We start from the raw sequence: 18580 nt of genomic DNA, 5'->3' as shown, positions 1-18580 counted from the left end.
ATTTTGTTTGATTAAGTGGGTATCGCACATGGTATGAACATTCTAGAACTTGCTATTTTATACATGTCAAACCCACATTTTGTTGAACTGGATGCATTTGAAATGATAAGGGCATTTAGGATTTAACCCTCTTTAGCTATCTAAAACCAAGCCCTCATCTTATTTCACAATAGTGAACCAATTTGAACTTTTATCCTTCGTTTCTGGTTGATATCCGTGTTTGTTAACTCAAGACCTCTTTAAACTTTCTTGTTTACCCCTGTGTTGTCAAGGGATGCCTGAATTCCATCATTTGTGCAAAGCAAACAAAATTTGGGTTGCAAGTGCTGTTAGATTAGGAGCTATATGATGCTATCCTTGTATAAAGGAGGGGAAATTGGAAAAAAGGGCACTGACCAGAGGACTTTGGCTTACAAGGCGTGCCCACGCCTTACAGGACTGCCTCTTGAAAAAAAAAAAAAAAATTCATGAAGAGACCTTGTGACCAGAGGACTATGGGCTACAAGGCGTGCCCACGCCTTGCGAGCGGCAAAAAAAAAAAAAAAAAATCTTGGGGCACTTGTACAGGGAGTACAGCAAATGGAAACTGCCTTGTTAGTGAAACTCCTCCAGTAGAGCACTGTGGTTATTGGTGAGTTTTGGACGTTCTCTTGACACTTTACCCCCTATCCATACCTACTTAACCCGCCTTTCACCTGAGCCCCATTACAACCCTATTAAAGTCCCTTTGATTTATGTGTTTAGTTCACTTTTAAGTGGTGGAGATGTGATAAACGTGCAAGCCTATGGTAATGGCATTCCGTGATGTTGAATTGAGCGATCCTAGTATTCATATATATCCTTCGAATTATAACATGTCCGGTGTGTTCTACCTTTGGTAATATTGTCAGGGACCCTAGATGCTTGTGTTAGTATAGACTACTGCATGACCTCCGCTCTCTTGGTTGTACTTCTGAGCTCCGAAATGCTTGAGGGCAAGCATTGTCTAGGTGTGGGGGGATTTGATAGAGCCGTTATTTGGCACGTTTTGCACTGTCATCTTGTCCTAATTTTGGCTATTCATGGTGCTAAGAAAGGGGATTTCACTCATATTTGACATTTGTGTGAATTGTAGGTGGTTAGCATCAAAAAGATATCGCGGGGAAAAATTTTCAGAAGACTTTTCATTTCAGAGCGTGGCCACGCCTTAGAAGGAGGACGAAACCGAAAGCCGGATCGTGGTCCACGTGAACCCGAAGCATTGGATTAAAACTTCAAAGGAAATAGCTTCTATTAGCTGAAATTGCTCCAGACGTCTCTGTTTTTTGACTTGAATTGCGGCGGCTATATAAAGAGGACAAAGCGAGATTGGAGGGCAGGAACTTTTTAGCCTTAGCTTTAATTTTCTTTTTTCGACTCCTTGTCAGACGCTTGCTTCTGTTCTTTCTCTTCTACTTTTATTCGCCTGCGGCTGGCGGCCAGGCATTGAATATTCTCGCGGATTGCATCTGGGCTCCGTAGAACGGAGACCCTTTTTACGTTTTGCCTTTGACTCTTCAAAATTCCGTGAGATTACTCTTGTGCTTTTCCAATTCTTCGGCAATCAATTGAATGTATTCAATTAATTTACGCGGGATTGACACGATGAGGAGCGGCTAATTTCCTCCTCTACCCAAAGGTTGACGCGAAGGCGCGGTCCATAATATCTGTGAGATCTAACCGAATCTTCATTATTTCCTCCAATTGATTGCTATTCGTGCGTTTCCTGAATTAATTGTTCATGGGTATTTGATTAATTGAATATCAACGGCCGGGTATTTGATTTAATTTAATAGCCTACTGCCACGTTAATTAAATAGAATCCGTAATTGTTCATTTAGTTAGCGCCCCGTGGTAACCACCATAATTGGCTTTATGATGGGGAAACGCAAGATCTAATTTAAATAAACCCTCTTAGCGTGTTTATTGGTTAGGGTTGGGTTCTTCTAGCTTTAATGCAATTGGGTAATTAAATTTCTACGGTCGTACCTAGGGTTGTTATCTGGTTAGAGAAGCAGTCAATGGTCGTACCTTGACTGTCGAAAAAGTAAGGAAGAGCTGGTTGTCAGAGCTTATTGATGGCTATAACCAACCTAGTGATAAATGGGTGAAATATCTTTGCATCGATGAGCATTTAATTGGACCGTGCCTGAGCAGTTGATCCTTTGGGTAGAACTTTTGTTAATTGCTATTTTCAGTGAATTGTGCTTTGTGAGTTAGTTTTGAATTTTGTTTGTTTTATTTTATTTTATTTGTGTGTGTCTCCCATTGAAAATCCCCCAATTCTGTTCTACTGATTTGGAAAGAAATAATTTCCTACCTGCTCCCTGTGGATTCGACCCTACTCACCGCTATATACAAAATTTGTAATTTTCTTGAGTAGGTATTTATTATTGCACAGGTTCGGCACCTGTCAGAAATAAGGGTGCAAGGAGGTTACAGGGAAACCAGATTTCTATGTATTCAAAGTATGTTTACCATACTACATTATGAGCCTATATATAGGCTTACATACAAATTAAAATAAGAAAAACAGGATACTCAACGTTAGCCGCAGTCAAACTGAAGAAGTTGTTTGGTGGGAGAACAGTATGTAACAACAAATTCACCTTAATTTGACTCCTCCAGCTCTCATCCGTAACTACAATATATTACAGATTGCACTTTTTTTTTTTTGTTGCTAATTTATGCACATAACATAGGCTATAGGTTATTGGTACTGATTTGCAAAAATAGATTAAAGCTTACTATGTAAACAGCTATCAGGAAGGAGCACTGCCAGTATTTCGTCATGCCAATAACCTTGTCTATGCTTTGTTGAAAAAAAAAAAAAGCCTTGTCTATGCTTCGTGTGAATAAAATTCAAACTGAAGAGTCAGTTTTTCGTCCTTACTTGGATAAAAAATAATAATAATAATAATGAGTTCATCCAAACAATTTAAATAGTTAGTATATGTGTATGTTTGTGAAAGTATATCAGCGTGTGTTCTAGTGTATTTGTGTGTACGAAATGATGTGGTTCTAAGTGCACTACAAGAATTTTGGTCTTCAATGACAACTACTTTTCGTCACAAAAAAGCAAAAAGTCGTCACTGATGACTTTTATTGACAACATTTCGGTTGTCACAGAGTCGTCACTGAATCTCCGTCGGTAAAAGTATACAGTGACGACTTTAAAGTCGTCAGTGAATAAAAACTTTTTTATGACAAGATATGTTGTCAATAAAAGCTACAAATACAGTGACGACTTTAAAGTCGTCAGTGAATAAAAACTTTTTTATGACAAGATATGTTGTCAATAAAAGTTACAAATTTAGTGACGACATGCTTTCTTGTCAATGATGCATGAAGCAACATAGTCAGTGTATCTATTAATTAGTGACAACTTTGTTGTCAATAAACCCCTTATCAACTGTGACAACAACTTCTTATCAATGAATAGTTTTGATTCAGTGACAACAACAATTGTCAATAAAGACAGCCTGCTTGAGAAATGCTACTCATTTACAACACCTTGCAATGTGTAGTTTGATGATTTTCCTACTACAATAATATCTAAAAAATGAAAACATCAGCAATGTTTAATAAATAACAAACGTAGACACCCGTTACAATAGGAAATGCCATAATAACATATTAAATATTCAAATGTCATAAATAAGTGCAACATCACACTACAAATAGTTTGATAAGTTTCAATAGAGCAAAATTTGCCATATAAGTCAAGGCTACACTAAAAAACAATTCCAAGTCCCAAAACATTTTCCGTGCTACCGAAACATTTTCTAAACTTAAGATAGCACTATAACCATAGTTTTTGAGTCGACACGTAAGCCGTACTGCTAATCTTCCAAACCTCTAAAATGAGCAATATATCTGCAATAAAATAGTAAAGTTATTAGTAGATGATAGAAAAATTAAAACAAGGAAAATTAGTTAAGGAGTCACCAAAAAATAAAGTGAATCATTTGTTTTAAGTCTCATCTAGATAGTGGCTATACAAAGAGTAGAAAAAGAGACATTATATGGGTAGTTCGGAAATAGAGTCTACTAGAGGATGGAAGTTTAATAACATTCATTAAGACCCAAGGATTATATGGGCAGAATTGTTCCACTTCTTTATTTTAATAAGATGTCAAAGGACAGCAACAAACGATTCCACATTCCTATCAACCAAAAACATGGGTATTTTCCTAATTATGTTATGCATTGAACCGGAGACACTGAAAAAGTAGACAAAAATCTCTCCGGTCATCCAAATACTTTTATTGTGCAAAAGGGTGTTCCCATAAATCACTTGAACTGACCGAAAAGAAAACAAAAAAATGCAGCCAAGTCCTTTACATTGTTTCTCATGCTAAGATTCTGCTATTTTTTGCATTGGCAGGTTCACAGATTTCTCAAACCAAAACCCGAACTCAAATTCTTAATCATGCATTGCAAATGAATGACAAAAATCAGAAATGCTGAAAATCTTCATGCAAACGGAATTCAGGCGAAGCCTTTTGCCGAAACAAATGTAGCAACTAAAGAGAACTTCCTGCAACTCAAACCATTTAGCAGCCCACACAGCTCAAATGAGACATAGCCGTGACATGCAAACAAAGAGAGGAGGGAAAAACTATGAAAAGCGAGCAAGTTAGCAATCATTCATGGGTCTATTTCTGTGATGTCTCAGCTTCTATATATGCGCAGGAAGACAAACATGAGCCGAAAGAAAAAGAAAATAAACCAAATTAAGACCGTCTCTGCTCTTCCAGCTTAGCTACATTCATGCATTCCAACTCAAACGAATTCTAGTTTATTCGTTCAATTACCCACCATAGGAGCATGGAATTAAGGAGAGGTAAAAAGGAAAAAACAGCTCAACTAAATGACATAAAAGATCCTGAACTACTCCAACCCAAAACCAAAGCATGAGAACATACGAAAAGAGGTTATTTGTTCCTCTGCTGCGACAAAACTAAAAAAAACTTCAGACTTATTGCAGCAGATTTTTCCTTTCGGTAACTACAAATCAAGCAAACTGTTGGCCTCTACTATTAAATTCCCAAACATTCTCACGACATCTCAGCCCAAATGACGGACAAAACAAACGTGCCAAGCAACACGCAAAAATTCAGCAGCCGAAAAAAATGCAGCCCAGAAGAAGTGAAACTTGCAGGAAGTTTGGATAGTTCATTGCAGTCAAATATCAAGCCAACATGAACACTTCTAACAAGTCAAGAAATTTCAGCATAACACAGGACAATGAAACTATAACATGGTGTTCTAAAAATGACTAGCAAATCACAATCTCGATTGATCAAAACACCAGCGAATAAAAAAAGAAGAAAGGCTGCCCAAATGCAACAGCCTCTACCCAAAAGACCCAACCATACGACTAGACAACAAGAAGACAGCTTGGGGTGAATGCATAGGTGGTATACCTATCAAGCCACAAACGGACCAAACAGTTCAAACAAAGCCTGAACTTCAACAAGTAAAGGAAAGAAAAGGGTCTGTCCAGATTCTTGTGTGCCAAACTAAGTGCAAGGCAAACTAAATCCAAGCGACAGGATCATCAAATATTTCTCATAATTTTCGACATAGAAATCCTTGGACTTAAGCACAAAAATTCCGAAAAGAGTAACATGCAGAACTGGAAAACTTATTCACAAAGGAGCATGCAAATCTAATTCGAAGGAGCTTTCTTATTCAAACATCTGCAACTTTGCAACGGAACATTTCAGGTCAGACGCAGGTAACAAAACCCCAAATAAACAGCAACCTTTCAAGCCATCCAAAAAGTTATCATACCATACGGAGAGAAAACAGATCCTAAACAGATTCTAGCAACTAAAATGACAAGAAAGGCTGGACTGGAAATTATCACTTCAACGAGACTTCAACAAGACTAGAAATCATCACTTCAGCCGACGTTGGACTGACTGGAATTTTTCTTTTCATCCCATACGTACAAACACACACTAAACATTGCAAGACAGCAAAATAGAAACAAAAGACTCCAACATCTCTTGGCTTTGTCCCCCATAAACAAACATCAAGTAATGAGTCGTATGAAAACTCCAAACGGTGGGCTGTTCTAACAAAGTGCGGCAAAATCATTTTTCCCAAGCAGGACTTTCGGCTAGGCATTCTATCGAGCAACAAACGGGCATTAACATTTTACTAGATTTTTGCTCAAATTGAAACTATAACTAGCCCAGAACTTTATCAGCAACCCAAGACAATTTAACCCAACCAAAATCATAAGAAGCAGATACTTCAAATTCAGAAACATAGCCACGAGTGAAGTCACGGCAGACATGCTTCACAAGATTGAAAAGGGCTGAAACTTAAGGAGGAAACTTACAGTGCTTTCAATTTCTGAGGTTGAATCGAATCTGGATGATGGCAGCGCTGGTGGTGGTCGACGGAGGGAGCAAACAGCGGCGGATGCGGACTGGTGGTTCCGGCAACTCTACGGACGTATCTTCCTTGCTCGATTGTTATTGCAGCTTTGCGCCTCTGCTTTGGATTTTCTATTAGGTTCTTCGTCGTCGCTGTCGTCTTGGGCTCCTTCAGGGCCTTGATGACCAGAGCGGCAACGGAGGGAACCACCGCCACTTTGGCCTGGCGGTTCTGAACGGTGAACTCAATGGCGACGCGAAGGCCCCTCCAGTCCTTGGCTGCCTTGCTCTTTTTTTCTGTTTCTTCCCTTCGCTATTTCCCTTCTCAGATTTTCCTCTGTTCGGCCCCAGCTCCCCATTTCCTCCCTTTTCTTGTTTTTTAGCCGACCCCCCTTTATTGACGAGCCCCTGCCTTTCTCTCTGTTTTTTTTCTTTCAGCCGCAACCGAGAGCTCCTCTCTGTTTTTCCTTGTTCCCTTCCTTGCTCTGTTTTTCGTTGTCTCCCCCTCCTCCCAGATTTTTCTCTAGCCGCTGCCACTCTTGTCCTCTCTTTTTTTCTGTTTTTGGTTCAGCCTTTGCCGAGAAGCTCCTCCTCCTAATTTCAGATCTTCAGCCGCGGGTTCCTTCTCAGTTTTCCTTTGTTCGGTTCCTTCCTCATCAGATTTTCCAGCCGTAATCCTCCCTGGTTTTTTCTCAGCCGAGCCCCCCCTTGTTTCTTTTCTCGTAACCCCCAAATTTCCAGCTTGCCGTAGCCCCCTTTTCTCTTCCATCCGTCTCCCCTCTTGCCCTTCTCTCAGATTTTTCTATTTTTGCTTCCTTACCTCTTTTTTTTCAAATTTTCCCGTCTTTCCTTTTTTTTATCCGCGGCTTGCCGCAAGCCTTTTCCTCTCATTTTCTTTTTCCAAAAATTCCTTTTTGTCATTTCTTTTTCTTTCATTTTCATCTTTTTCTTCTTTTTTCAAGTTTTATGCTAAAATGACTTAAATAAAAATAATAAAAGACTAAAGAAAATAAAAGTAATAAATAAAACTAACATGAAAAATAAAATTACACCAAAAATTTGGTGTCTACATATGGTTATAACAGACTTTCATTAAAAATAATCAAATGCTATTAATAAGACATTATTGTTAAGTCAAAATCAAAGAAAATTTAGTGATGACATAATGTTATCACTAATTTATTCAAGATTATAATGACAAGAAAAGTCGTCACTAATTAAATTGCTAGTTTTTAATATTGTCAATTGCTAGTTTTTAATAGTTTTGTGAAAATATTGATAATGGTTGAGAAAATTTTGGTACATTACTGCAAGTAATAAATGTGCTTTTGTTCTTTTTCAAACATTTATTTTAATGTTTAATTTTGTTTAAAACTATTGTACTAGTATAGATTTGCAAGACAAAACTTAAGTTCTCAATAGTTAAAAAATTCATTACAGAGAAAACACAAAGTAGTAGTTGCAAAATGTGTATAAATTACAGATATTTTAATGTGTATAAATTACAGTTTATTTTAATGTTTAATTTTGTTTGAAACTATTTTACTAGTATAGATTTGCAAGACATAGATTTATGGGTAATTTCTTTTTTTTTTTGCTTTCACATATTTAATTTATGTTAAATACAAAACCTACCAGTTTCCCTTTCATAAAAATATTAGTGCAACACTTTTTGAATTTTACTTACAAACATTTATGTATTTAACATAAATTAAATGATTCAGAGTGAAATGCCCATAAAGAGCAGAATATTTGTTCATGTAATGGAGGAAATCCACGAAGAGTTGGTACTTTATGGGTCATTTCTTTTTTTAAAAAAATTTAATTTATGTTGAAAAGATAACCTGTCAGTTTTCGTTTTGTAAGAAATCAGTGTAACACTTTTTGAATTTTACTTACAAACATTTATAAATTTATCATAAATTATATGTTTGAAAGTAAAATACCCATAAAAAGTTAGTACTTTGAATAGATAATGCTCATTTGCCCATAAACTACACTCCCTGAAGGCTATTTTGTTAATTACTTTGTAGTACTTTGTTATTCCTTTGCTAATACTACTTGGCATGTAGTACAAAAGATAAATCTAGCATAAATTTCTTATTCCATTGATAAAAAGACCTACCTGCCTTATAACTATTGTAATGAAAGATATATCTTTAGAGTTTATAACAAATTATTACTTAACTTTGAGAAAATTATAAAATATTTATGCATAGTTTATCAAGATACCATTCGCAATTTCCTAATAAAAAAATAGGGGCTAAATTGTAAAAGCTAGGGTGCCATAATAGAAATAATAAAATTGGTGTATTACATATTGGGGTTAAATTGCAAAAGTTAGAGTGCCATAATATAATTAATGAAATTGGTGAATTACATATGGGGCTAAATTACAAAAGTTAGGGAGTAATAATAGAATTAAAGAAATTGGTGTACTACATATGGAGCTAAATTGTAAAAGTTAAGGTATCATAATGGAATTAATGGAATTTTTTACAACATTTGGGGCTAAATCGCAAAAGTTAGGGTGACACAGTAGAATTAATGAAAGTGACTTAAAAATAATTACTTTAAACAGTGACAATTAATTCTTGTCACTAAATCCGAATCGGTAGAGTGACAGTGACGATATTAGAAGTTGTCACTATAGAGATCATTTTAGTGACAACTTTTTCAAGGTCGTCACTGAAGACTTAGTTGCTTTGAGGAATTATGACAACTTTCCTTGTCGTCACTAAACAACCACGTTTTGTGACGACTTTTGTCGTCACAAAAAAATGTTGTCACTAATGACCATATTTCTTGCAGTGTAGTTTGTGACGAAAATAATGGGTCGTCACTAAACATTTAGTTGCTTTGATACAATTGTGACAACTTTAGGTGTCGCGACTAAAGAAGCTCCTTTTGTGACGACTTATTGTCATCACTATAAAATGTTGTCACTAATAACTTTTTTTTTAGTGATCAGTGACGACAACAAAAAGTCGTCCGTAAATAACTTAAATTAATATTTAAGTAACTATGACTAGTTTAATAAATCATCAAAATTTAAAAAAAAATTAAATTAATATTGAGGCTCACAATTAAATAAAGTCATAGTTAATAAATCATCAAATTTAAAAAAAATAAATTAATATTGAGGCTCACAATTAAATAAATGCATTAGAGATGTTCAAGTTAGTGATGATACTTATGTTGTCACTAACTACACTATAGTTTTATTGACAAAAATTGGTCGTCAATAAACATAAACAGTGACAACAACGAAAAGTTGTCAAAGAAAGTGGTAGAATTACTGACAACTTTTATCAAGTCGTCACTATCGCAAAACTCGCGCCTTCCAAGTCCCATGGCGCGAAGTAGTTTTGTGACGACAATTAAAAGTTGTCACTGAAAACTCAGTTGCTTTGAATCAATTGTGACAACCTTCAAAGTCGTGACTAAACAACCTCATTTTGTGACGACTTTTTGTCGTCACAAAGAAATGTTGTCACTAATGACCTTTTTTCTTGTAGTGGTAGTTTAAGATGCGAGTGTATATTTGTGCGTGTGAAAGTGATTTAGTGTGTGAAAATATATTTGTGTGTGTGAAAATGTGCTTTTGTGTGTGAAAAAAATCTTTTTATGTATATCCATGTATGTGAGAGAATTTATGTATCAAATTGTGTTACTTAAGATATTGGATCATATTTAGATCATAGATTTAAGATGATCTAACATAACTCAAGTCATCAATCTAAACCCATTTAAATGAAAAACCAACATCAATCTACTTGAAACCCGTTCAACCCATCCAATTATTAGGCACGAGTAGTTTGTTAGTATATTCCAAAATGAGATGTGTGTGATGGACAATTTTAATATGGGATTTTAATGAGATGTGTGTGATGGACAATTTTAATGACCAATTGGTACATTGAGTAAAATTAAATGTTGTTTTGTGTGCTGGGGATTTTTGTCATTTCATTGACTCCGTTGGTCATATATTAGCAGATTTTTGGCATAGGGGTATATCTGTTATTTAGTCAAACTTTGAGGTTAAAATGATAGTTTAACTAAACTTTAGGGGAGGTCAATATAATTAGCCCATATTTTTTATGTATATTTTTATAATTTCCTTAGCATTTGATGGCAGCAGCATTCCGCCGGTGATCGCGATAAATTGGATTTTCTCATGATTGACCACCCATTGGCTAATGCTCATGGTTGGCGTGGGCCAACAGGCATGGCCTGGCAAAAATTGCATAGCTTAATATCAGCCCAGTAACTTATGGGCTGTTGTTTACAAAACAAGACGGCATATCTTCCACTTGAATACTTATTCACTCTCTTTTCATCTTTTGTGTTAATTTGATCTTTGTTTAGATTGTCTTTATTCACACAAATTCAATATAGTACGTGCGATAGGATTCAAAGAAAACGAACAATCGGAAACTATTATGGTGAGAACATGCTTGCCAAACTATAAAAGCACTATACAAGCAGATATTAATTTTAAGCTCAAAAAATTCTCTCTCCCAGGTGGCAACGTGGCTGAACAGAATTTAATCATTTGTAGATCACAATTAGGCATTTCGATATGTCTTACCACCTTGAGAGCTTATGCACTGTTAGAGATTCAGGCACTCAACAAGTTAAATGAAGATTTTTTGATCAGTTGATTCTTTGACTTAATGGCTCAATATATGTTAAGGTGATCAATTAGGTGGGAAGAATGGACAACGAGATGCTTCATATTTTACCCCACTGACCATAGATTTGGCTTCGCCACTGCTACTGGCTAATGGTTAGAAAGCTAGATATGTTGAATACATTCTTTGCTATCAGTCTCAGTATTTAATTACGAAAGGGAATAATTCAGTTTGAGGAACAACCAAATTCAGCAATCAAACGAAATTTTTTGTTGGGCTCTTTCATGATTTATTGAGCTTACCGACTTTCTCTTTCAAGTAACATTCCTTTTGGTTGGTATCAATGCAAAATCAAGTAATCATCATACGCAACCAACTGAATAACACCCTTAAGCGGGATTACCTTTGAGATGTCCTTCAAAATTTTCAAAGTTTCAGGAATAGGAAAATAGAAATGTTGTTTTAGAGTTTTGGCACAGCTTGTGTGACTGAAGAACGTTAAAATATGGTTTGCTCCTTTAACGAAATTGAATATGGAGTTGCACAATTATTAAGAGTACTACGTATTCTTTGGGATGGTTTAAGGGTGAATTCAAACTTGCACTGTTAGGCACCGTTTGGATTGAGGGAATTGGAGGGAAAGCAAAGGAGAAGAATTGGAGGGATTTGATTTTTGTTGTTTGGATGGACTTTTGAGGAGAGAAAGGAAAGGATAAGAGGGAAAGACTCTAGTTATTTTATTGAGTTAGTTTCCACCCAAAAATGGGCAAAACCGGAGGAGATGAAACTAAATCAATTAAAAATTTTTAAACGATAATTTATTTTTTATCTTTTCCAGTGAATTAACACTTGCATGTCCACTTTGTGTTATCTGTTTCGGTTGCAACAGTTTTACTATTAGCTACATATTGTTATATTCATGGAAATTTTTTTATTGATTTTTTTTTTTTAAAGTGAGAGGTCTTGAAGACAATCCCTCACATCTTACCACTCAACCCAATCCTCTCCTGTTATACTCTTGAAAATTAACCTTACAGTATCTAGTTAATCTCTTTATGAATTAAACTGAATTTTGGGACAAAATATTTAGGGTGAAAACAATGAGATAAGAAGAGCCCGATTTTTTTTATGGGAATATTCTAAACTTTACAAGAGTGAAGGGGAAAAGAGGAGAAATTGTGAGTCGGATCAAGAATTTTACAGATCATCTGACTAATGTCCCTACTAGTTAAATTGGATCTTAAGGACTCTGCGTGTGTGTGTGTGTGTAGGGCTGCAAACGAACCGAACCGCTCGCGAGCGGGAGTCAAGCTCGACTCGAGCTCGATCAATATCGAACTCGAGTCGAGCTCGAGCTGGCTTGAATCGAAATCGAGCTCGAACTCGAGTTTAAAATATTAAGTTCATTACTCGCGAGCTCGAGTATATATATATATATATATATATATATATATATATATATTATTTTAAGTATATATATATTTTTTAATTTTAATAGTAAAATTATATATATATCTTTAATAGTTTATTATTTATTAAGAAAAAATATTATTTTATTTTTAAAATATTTTTTTTGAGCTCGAGCTCGAGCTTTAAATTGTCAGCTCGTCGAGCTCAAGTTCAAGTTCGAGTTCAATAAAATTAAGTCAAGATTCGACTCGATTAAGTCAAAACTCGACTCGACTCGACTCGTTTGCAGTCCTATGTGTGTGTGTCTATATATGTGTGTGTGTGTCTATATATATATATATATATGCATGTGTGTCTATACACACACTACTGTATATTCCTGTAAATTATGCAAATTGACACGCAACAACTAAAAATGTAAATAACGTGATTTATATTAATTAATTAAGCTTGGTTTAATTTGGTTTAATTTTTAATAGATAATTGATATATTCTTTAACAATGTGGGTATAATACTGTATGATGTTGGAAGAAAAGTAATCTTAAACGTTGTATGATATGCTATGACATACAGCACTGGAAGAGCTAGAAAAACTTTTCAGTGGGAATGCAAAGTAAAATAAATTCTTTTAGTTCTATAAATAAAAGCGAATAATATTTTGTAATAAGTTATTAGCCAATTTTTGTATGTTGTTTTCTAAATACATTTCCAGCCATTTTTTACTCTTGAACTGACTTTTTCATCTTATTTATTAATCCATCCTCAAGGTTTCCCACTTTACAAAGCAGACTTAAGAAAAAAGATCATTTTCAATTACGTTACCCAGAGAAACCGATGCCACAAGGCAAGAAAGGCAAGAAATTGCTTTCCCCGTCCACATGGAAGACAGTAGCATCACTTCACAAAAGTTTTATCAGTGAAGAATACAAATAAGATGCATCAAATGATATTCAAATAGAAAGAAATAAAAAGTGACTACAAATGTATTTAATAAATAATATAAGAGGATATTCGAGGACTAAACGGTTTAGGGCATTAGAGTTGTAATAATCATTAAAACGATGATTCAAGTCTACTATTTGTTTGTTTGATTAAGAACTGTTATCAAGTTACTTAAAAATACATATGCAAATTTTATTTATGTAAAATTATTAGGTGTAAACACAAAATTTTTGTAAATCTGAATACCTAAATTAAAAGTTTTTCCTTTAGACCCTGTTTGAAAACTCAATTTGATACTTAAATTTAATAGATTCAGATTTTAATATATTTAGACCGTTTGATAATAAAAAATTGGACATTTAAATTAATTATGTGACACTAAATTTTCTAGGCAAAACTTATTCCCAAAATTAAGTGATAAACTATTCACTTATCATTGAATGTGATATGCACTTAAATGTATTAGATTTAATACTTAACAATTCAATAACTTAATGAATTCATATTTCAAACTTCAGTTTTCAGATTTCAATTTTCAGATATCAATTTTATCAAACACATCCTTAGCTTGTGGAGGCACATTTATAAATTAATAGAATACATTTAATATTTTTCTAAAAAGTCTATGTCTAATGTTGAAAATTTCATTTGTCGAGTGGGGCACAGGACAATGGAGCTATCACCGGAGAATAAATCAAACAGCCCCGCCCAGCCCTGTCTCCCATATGATATGTCGGAGTAATAATATTGTCTGATGATGGAAGAAAAAAGATGAAGAACGCCCTGGACCTTTTCACACACAAAGAAATAGTAAGCAAGCAAGCCCTGAAACAACGAAAATAGCTTCCCGTTGCACATAGTAGAAAGAGAATCAGATGAGGATGAATTTTCCAGCAACAACTATTTGTGCTGGGAGTTTCTTCAAAGATTAACGAACTTGACATGCAAGATTATTGGAATAGCAAAATCGAAACAGCTTATTATTGATAATCAGCAGTAAATGACAAGGTAAAGGGAACAGCAGACTTGTAGAGACAGATGAATTTGGAACGGCTGAAACCTCAGGCAGGCGGCCGGCAAGAACTAACCTTCTGGCCGCTCTTTTCTTAACTCGAATAGCGAAGAATTTTTCGGGCTGACATGAGGTCTTGAGCTTGACTACCAGTACTGTTGAAGCTTAGAAATGATGAGGCATCTCTGAAAATTTTGCCGTCTGACAAAATAGGAAGACTGAAACGGCGGCAATCATAGATTTGGCAAAATGATTGGAAAAGAAGCAGCAGCACGATCAATGCTGGGACGAGTGGCTTCAGGAGATTAAAGAAAGCAACAATACGATTCTTTATCCAGATGCAGGTCTTCACAAAAGGGTTATTACTGAATTGTTTTCGGAGAGCATTGCCAAATTCATCAGCTGTAGACATTTCATTCTTGTCACTTCCGTTAGCGATGATGGGTTTCCTCAACTTAGCGAAGAGGCAGACGACTTCATCATTTTCCATTTCCCCTTTGACAATCTGGGCATTCCTTAGAATCTTCACGTCCTTCTCACCTCTTATCAATCCAGGCAGGAGATAAATAAAATTTTGAAATACTGACGAAAGATCGGGTGCTGAAGCTTCGAATGCCAATAGATTTCTTAACATCACCTCTGAATTTTTACCCAGTTTCAAGGTTGGGAGGAAGAATACATTCTCGGTGACATCGTATACAGTACCTTGGATACCAGATGCCGGCAAAAGGCAAGTAAACGTTGTTTCACAAACGTCGTGCAGTTGCGACACCGATGGGAGTAAGTTCCCTTGCTGCTCATCTTGATCAATACTAGTATTAGGACTTCAAATTTTCCGAGCATTTTCAGCCGTCGTGAGAATCAAGCCAACTTTTCCTGGCTCGGGAAGACCCACAGATTTCGAGCTTTTAAACACGGCCAACAATTCATCTACCCCCAGCTTAATAGGCTCTGTTAGCCTAGACAGAACATGTTGCGTGACAGCCCATATATGTTGTGCAGCTTTCACTTTGCCATTATAAACCCGCTTGTATGTCTCCTCTTGTAGCTCTTCCAACTCTCTATCTACTCCTAAGCAGATATCGTACACATATTGCAGAATATGGTTCCCTCTGGCTTTGAACATCGCATAATCAAGCTCCGAATTCGGGTCATACTCGATTTCAATTGGAGCTATGTCGTAGCAGAAGCGACACAATGCTTCTCCAATATCTTTGCCCGGGGGAACAGGATACTTGTATTGGAGGAACTTAGGGATTTCCTCCATCAACAACGTGGGGACTTGGTTCTCCAACATCACTATATCTCCAAGAAATGATTCATCCGAGGAAGATGAAGTGGAAGAAGAACCACTATCAGACCGTTTCTCCGTGTAGGCTTGAACGAGATGCAGCAAGAACATGGCGTCGATGATTACAATCCAAGCCAAACTCTCTCGATCCAGATCAATGCTTCTGCTGTAACAGGAACGGATCTTTGCTTCAAAAGATATTGGACAATTCTCGACTATCCTGATAAATTCCTCAATGTCTTCGATTTTCAACAAAACTTTCACTGTATCTCGCTTTTTGTTGGTCATCAGTTGGAGATCAGGGCGAAGATGATGATAAGGTCCTAGGCCGACTTTCCGAGGAGCATAAGCGTCCGGCTTTGTGTCCGACAACCTCTTAGGAACCTCAAAAACGCTAGGCCCGATATCATAGGGATGCCGGTACCGATCCTTTGTCTGTTCAGCCCAGCTCCTATGACTGCCATTGGAAGTGGAACTTTTGCTACTGAAATTGGATGACATGTTTTCTCTCTTGGTTGTCAAGCTAATGTTAGCAACATATATAGATCAAAATTCGGCACTAGTTAAAGAGGAAGTTTTATTATTTATAAGTAAGGTATTAAGTTTTTGCTTATTCTTAAAAAGACCACCACCTCGTTTAATTGTATGCTCGAACATCATGGTTTATAACAAAATTATGGAGAGCGTAAATTGAGCTCCTTCTTTTATTATTTTTTTTTCAATTCCTGAAACCAAAATCCTTTAACAATTTTCTTTGCAAATTAAAACCATTTCATGCATCTTATACTATTTTTTCTTTGTTGACAAACAATTCATCTATTATTTTTTGGTCAAGTAATTACATTTACATTCTCCAGTATATTAGTGCAATTTTTAATTCCATGATAATATATTAATGTAGAAACTTCTTTGGATTGGGAATAGGTAGATTTTATTGTATAATATTGGGCACTTGAGTTTTTTGCCAAGTTTATCTGCTACAAGTTTTTTAAAAACTTCAACTACAATAACATCAAAAAATTTCTCAAAATTTTTAAACTATACACTTCAAAATATTCAAAAATTTACATATTTCAAAAAATTTTTAAAAACTTCTATAGTAAGTTACAGTAAAGTTTTAGACAAACACTCAAAAAACTCACTTGCTAAATGGAACCCTAATTTTTGGATTTAGTGCAGTACTGGTGTCATCAGTGGAATGAAGAAACGACAGCAATTTGTTAACTTTTTTTTCATTTCAATTGCTAAAGACCCGGTTTAATTCAATATAGTATCCTACTTATATAGCGCCAAGCGCTCCTTATCTCAATTAGAGCTTGCCTAACCAAATGTTTTCAAGGTAAATTACGTATAACTCCCTTGTGTTTTTGTATAATGTCAGATGACCCGCTTAAAGTTTTAAAATTACCATATAACCCCCAAGTGAATTTATGTAAAGTGAAAATGGATGGAATACACAATTAGTTATAGCAATTATACAAAACACGCTCCAAAAATGTTTGTGATGAAATCACAATATCTATTAAACCCCTATATTGTTTACATGATTATCCACTTTACTCCCTTATGGTCATTGCATTTGTACACGTAATTTCCCTATGGTTTTATATAAGGTGATTAAGTCATTGTTTGACTTAACATTTAAGTATGGGTACTATTAGAATTTTAACTAATGATGTTTTGTAGACTATTTTCCCTCAAATTTTTACTTTACATAAAATCATAGAGGTGTGAAGTGTATATTTTAAAACTTTAAGAGGATCACATGGCAATAAATGAAATCACAGGAGTTATATGTAATTTACCCATGTTTTTTATCTAGGCAGGGTTGCATGTGACATGTCATATGGTATTAATTGCAATTTTAAACCTCTTGTTGTCACTTAGATGACTTTCATATTCTATATTAATTGCAATTTTAAACCTTAAAAGTTGGTATAAGATAGATAGTCAATAAACCATGGATAATGGCGGGTCCACTTTCTGTTTGTCATCATCTCCTCTATCAATTTCTTCCCCTCTATCATTGCTTGGACCTGATTCCGCAGGTTTACCAATTTTGGGCGATCATGGTCTTGAGTAACACTGTGAATTTAGTTCACTCATATTTCTCTAGACACACTATTATAGCAGGAATAAAATATTGTATCAAAATTGAAATTGAGAGGTAAAATGAACACTATGCATGTGAGATGTACCTGTTCTATTTTTATCTGAAATCGTTTGGTAAGATGTCAATGTAGATAATTTTCCCCTCATTTTCTGGTGCTTACCTATTTGTTTACTTTTGTTTTTGGAAGAGACCTTTTGAATACTTAGAGGGAGTTTAATAACCCTATTTAGTGCTTAAAATTAATGGACCAAATACTTTTCAATTAAGCTTGTTGGATAACAGTATTTCTCTTACATTTGGATACAATTAAATCCGTTCATTAATTTTTTTTTAACAAAATTTCAAGTAAAATAAGCCTTGTATCACATTCTTTGCTGATTTATTAAATAAAAATACATTTTTTTGGATAACGTGCAGAAAAAATTCAAATTTCATCAAGAACCTCAAGCCGGCAAGAATTAATTGTGGCCGCCCTTTTCTCTTAATCAGCTTGAATAGCCTAGAATTTTCTGGCCAGACATGAATTCAGGTTGACTGGTGTTCAAGCTCAGAAACGAAGCATGTCTCCCTTTGAGCAACCATCGGACCAAACAGAAAGATGAAAAAGCTGGCAATCAAAGATTTGGCTAAGGAATTGCAACAAAAGCAGCACTTCAACAAATCCTGGGTGCTGATACAAAGCGATACAGCATTAATGGAGTTGAACTGCTGATTTTGGAGGAAAACTCCACATCTATAAATATCCAAAAATACATCAAATTGGTAAC

General features: G+C 35.3%; 1 protein-coding gene across 1 annotated transcript; it reads right to left on the bottom strand.

Annotated features, from left to right (window-relative positions):
• Positions 1 to 14503: 14503 nt before the first annotated feature.
• Positions 14504 to 16201, bottom strand: LOC113765490 (putative UPF0481 protein At3g02645). The gene is made up of 2 exons (XM_027309699.1): positions 15333 to 16201; positions 14504 to 15233 (listed from the first exon to the last, which is right to left on the bottom strand). Exons 1-2 carry the CDS (start codon positions 16199 to 16201, stop codon positions 14504 to 14506), a joined length of 1599 nt encoding a protein of 532 aa, XP_027165500.1.
• Between the last annotated feature and the right edge of the window lie 2379 nt (positions 16202 to 18580).

Source organism: Coffea eugenioides, chromosome 1 (assembly GCF_003713205.1).
Source record: "Coffea eugenioides isolate CCC68of chromosome 1, Ceug_1.0, whole genome shotgun sequence".
Taxonomy (NCBI): Eukaryota; Viridiplantae; Streptophyta; class Magnoliopsida; order Gentianales; family Rubiaceae; genus Coffea; species Coffea eugenioides.
The sequence above is the reverse complement of the archived record's forward strand: the minus strand, read 5'-3'. Positions and strand labels throughout refer to the sequence as shown.

Coding starts and splice junctions, on each gene's coding strand:
- LOC113765490 (XM_027309699.1), bottom strand. CDS start 16,201: ATGTCATCCAATTTCAGTAGCAAAAGTTCCACTTCCAATGGCAGTCAT. Junction 15,234..15,332: donor AAGCTGGGGGTAGATGAATT/GTTGGCCGTGTT, acceptor GAAAATTTGAAG/TCCTAATACTAGTATTGATC.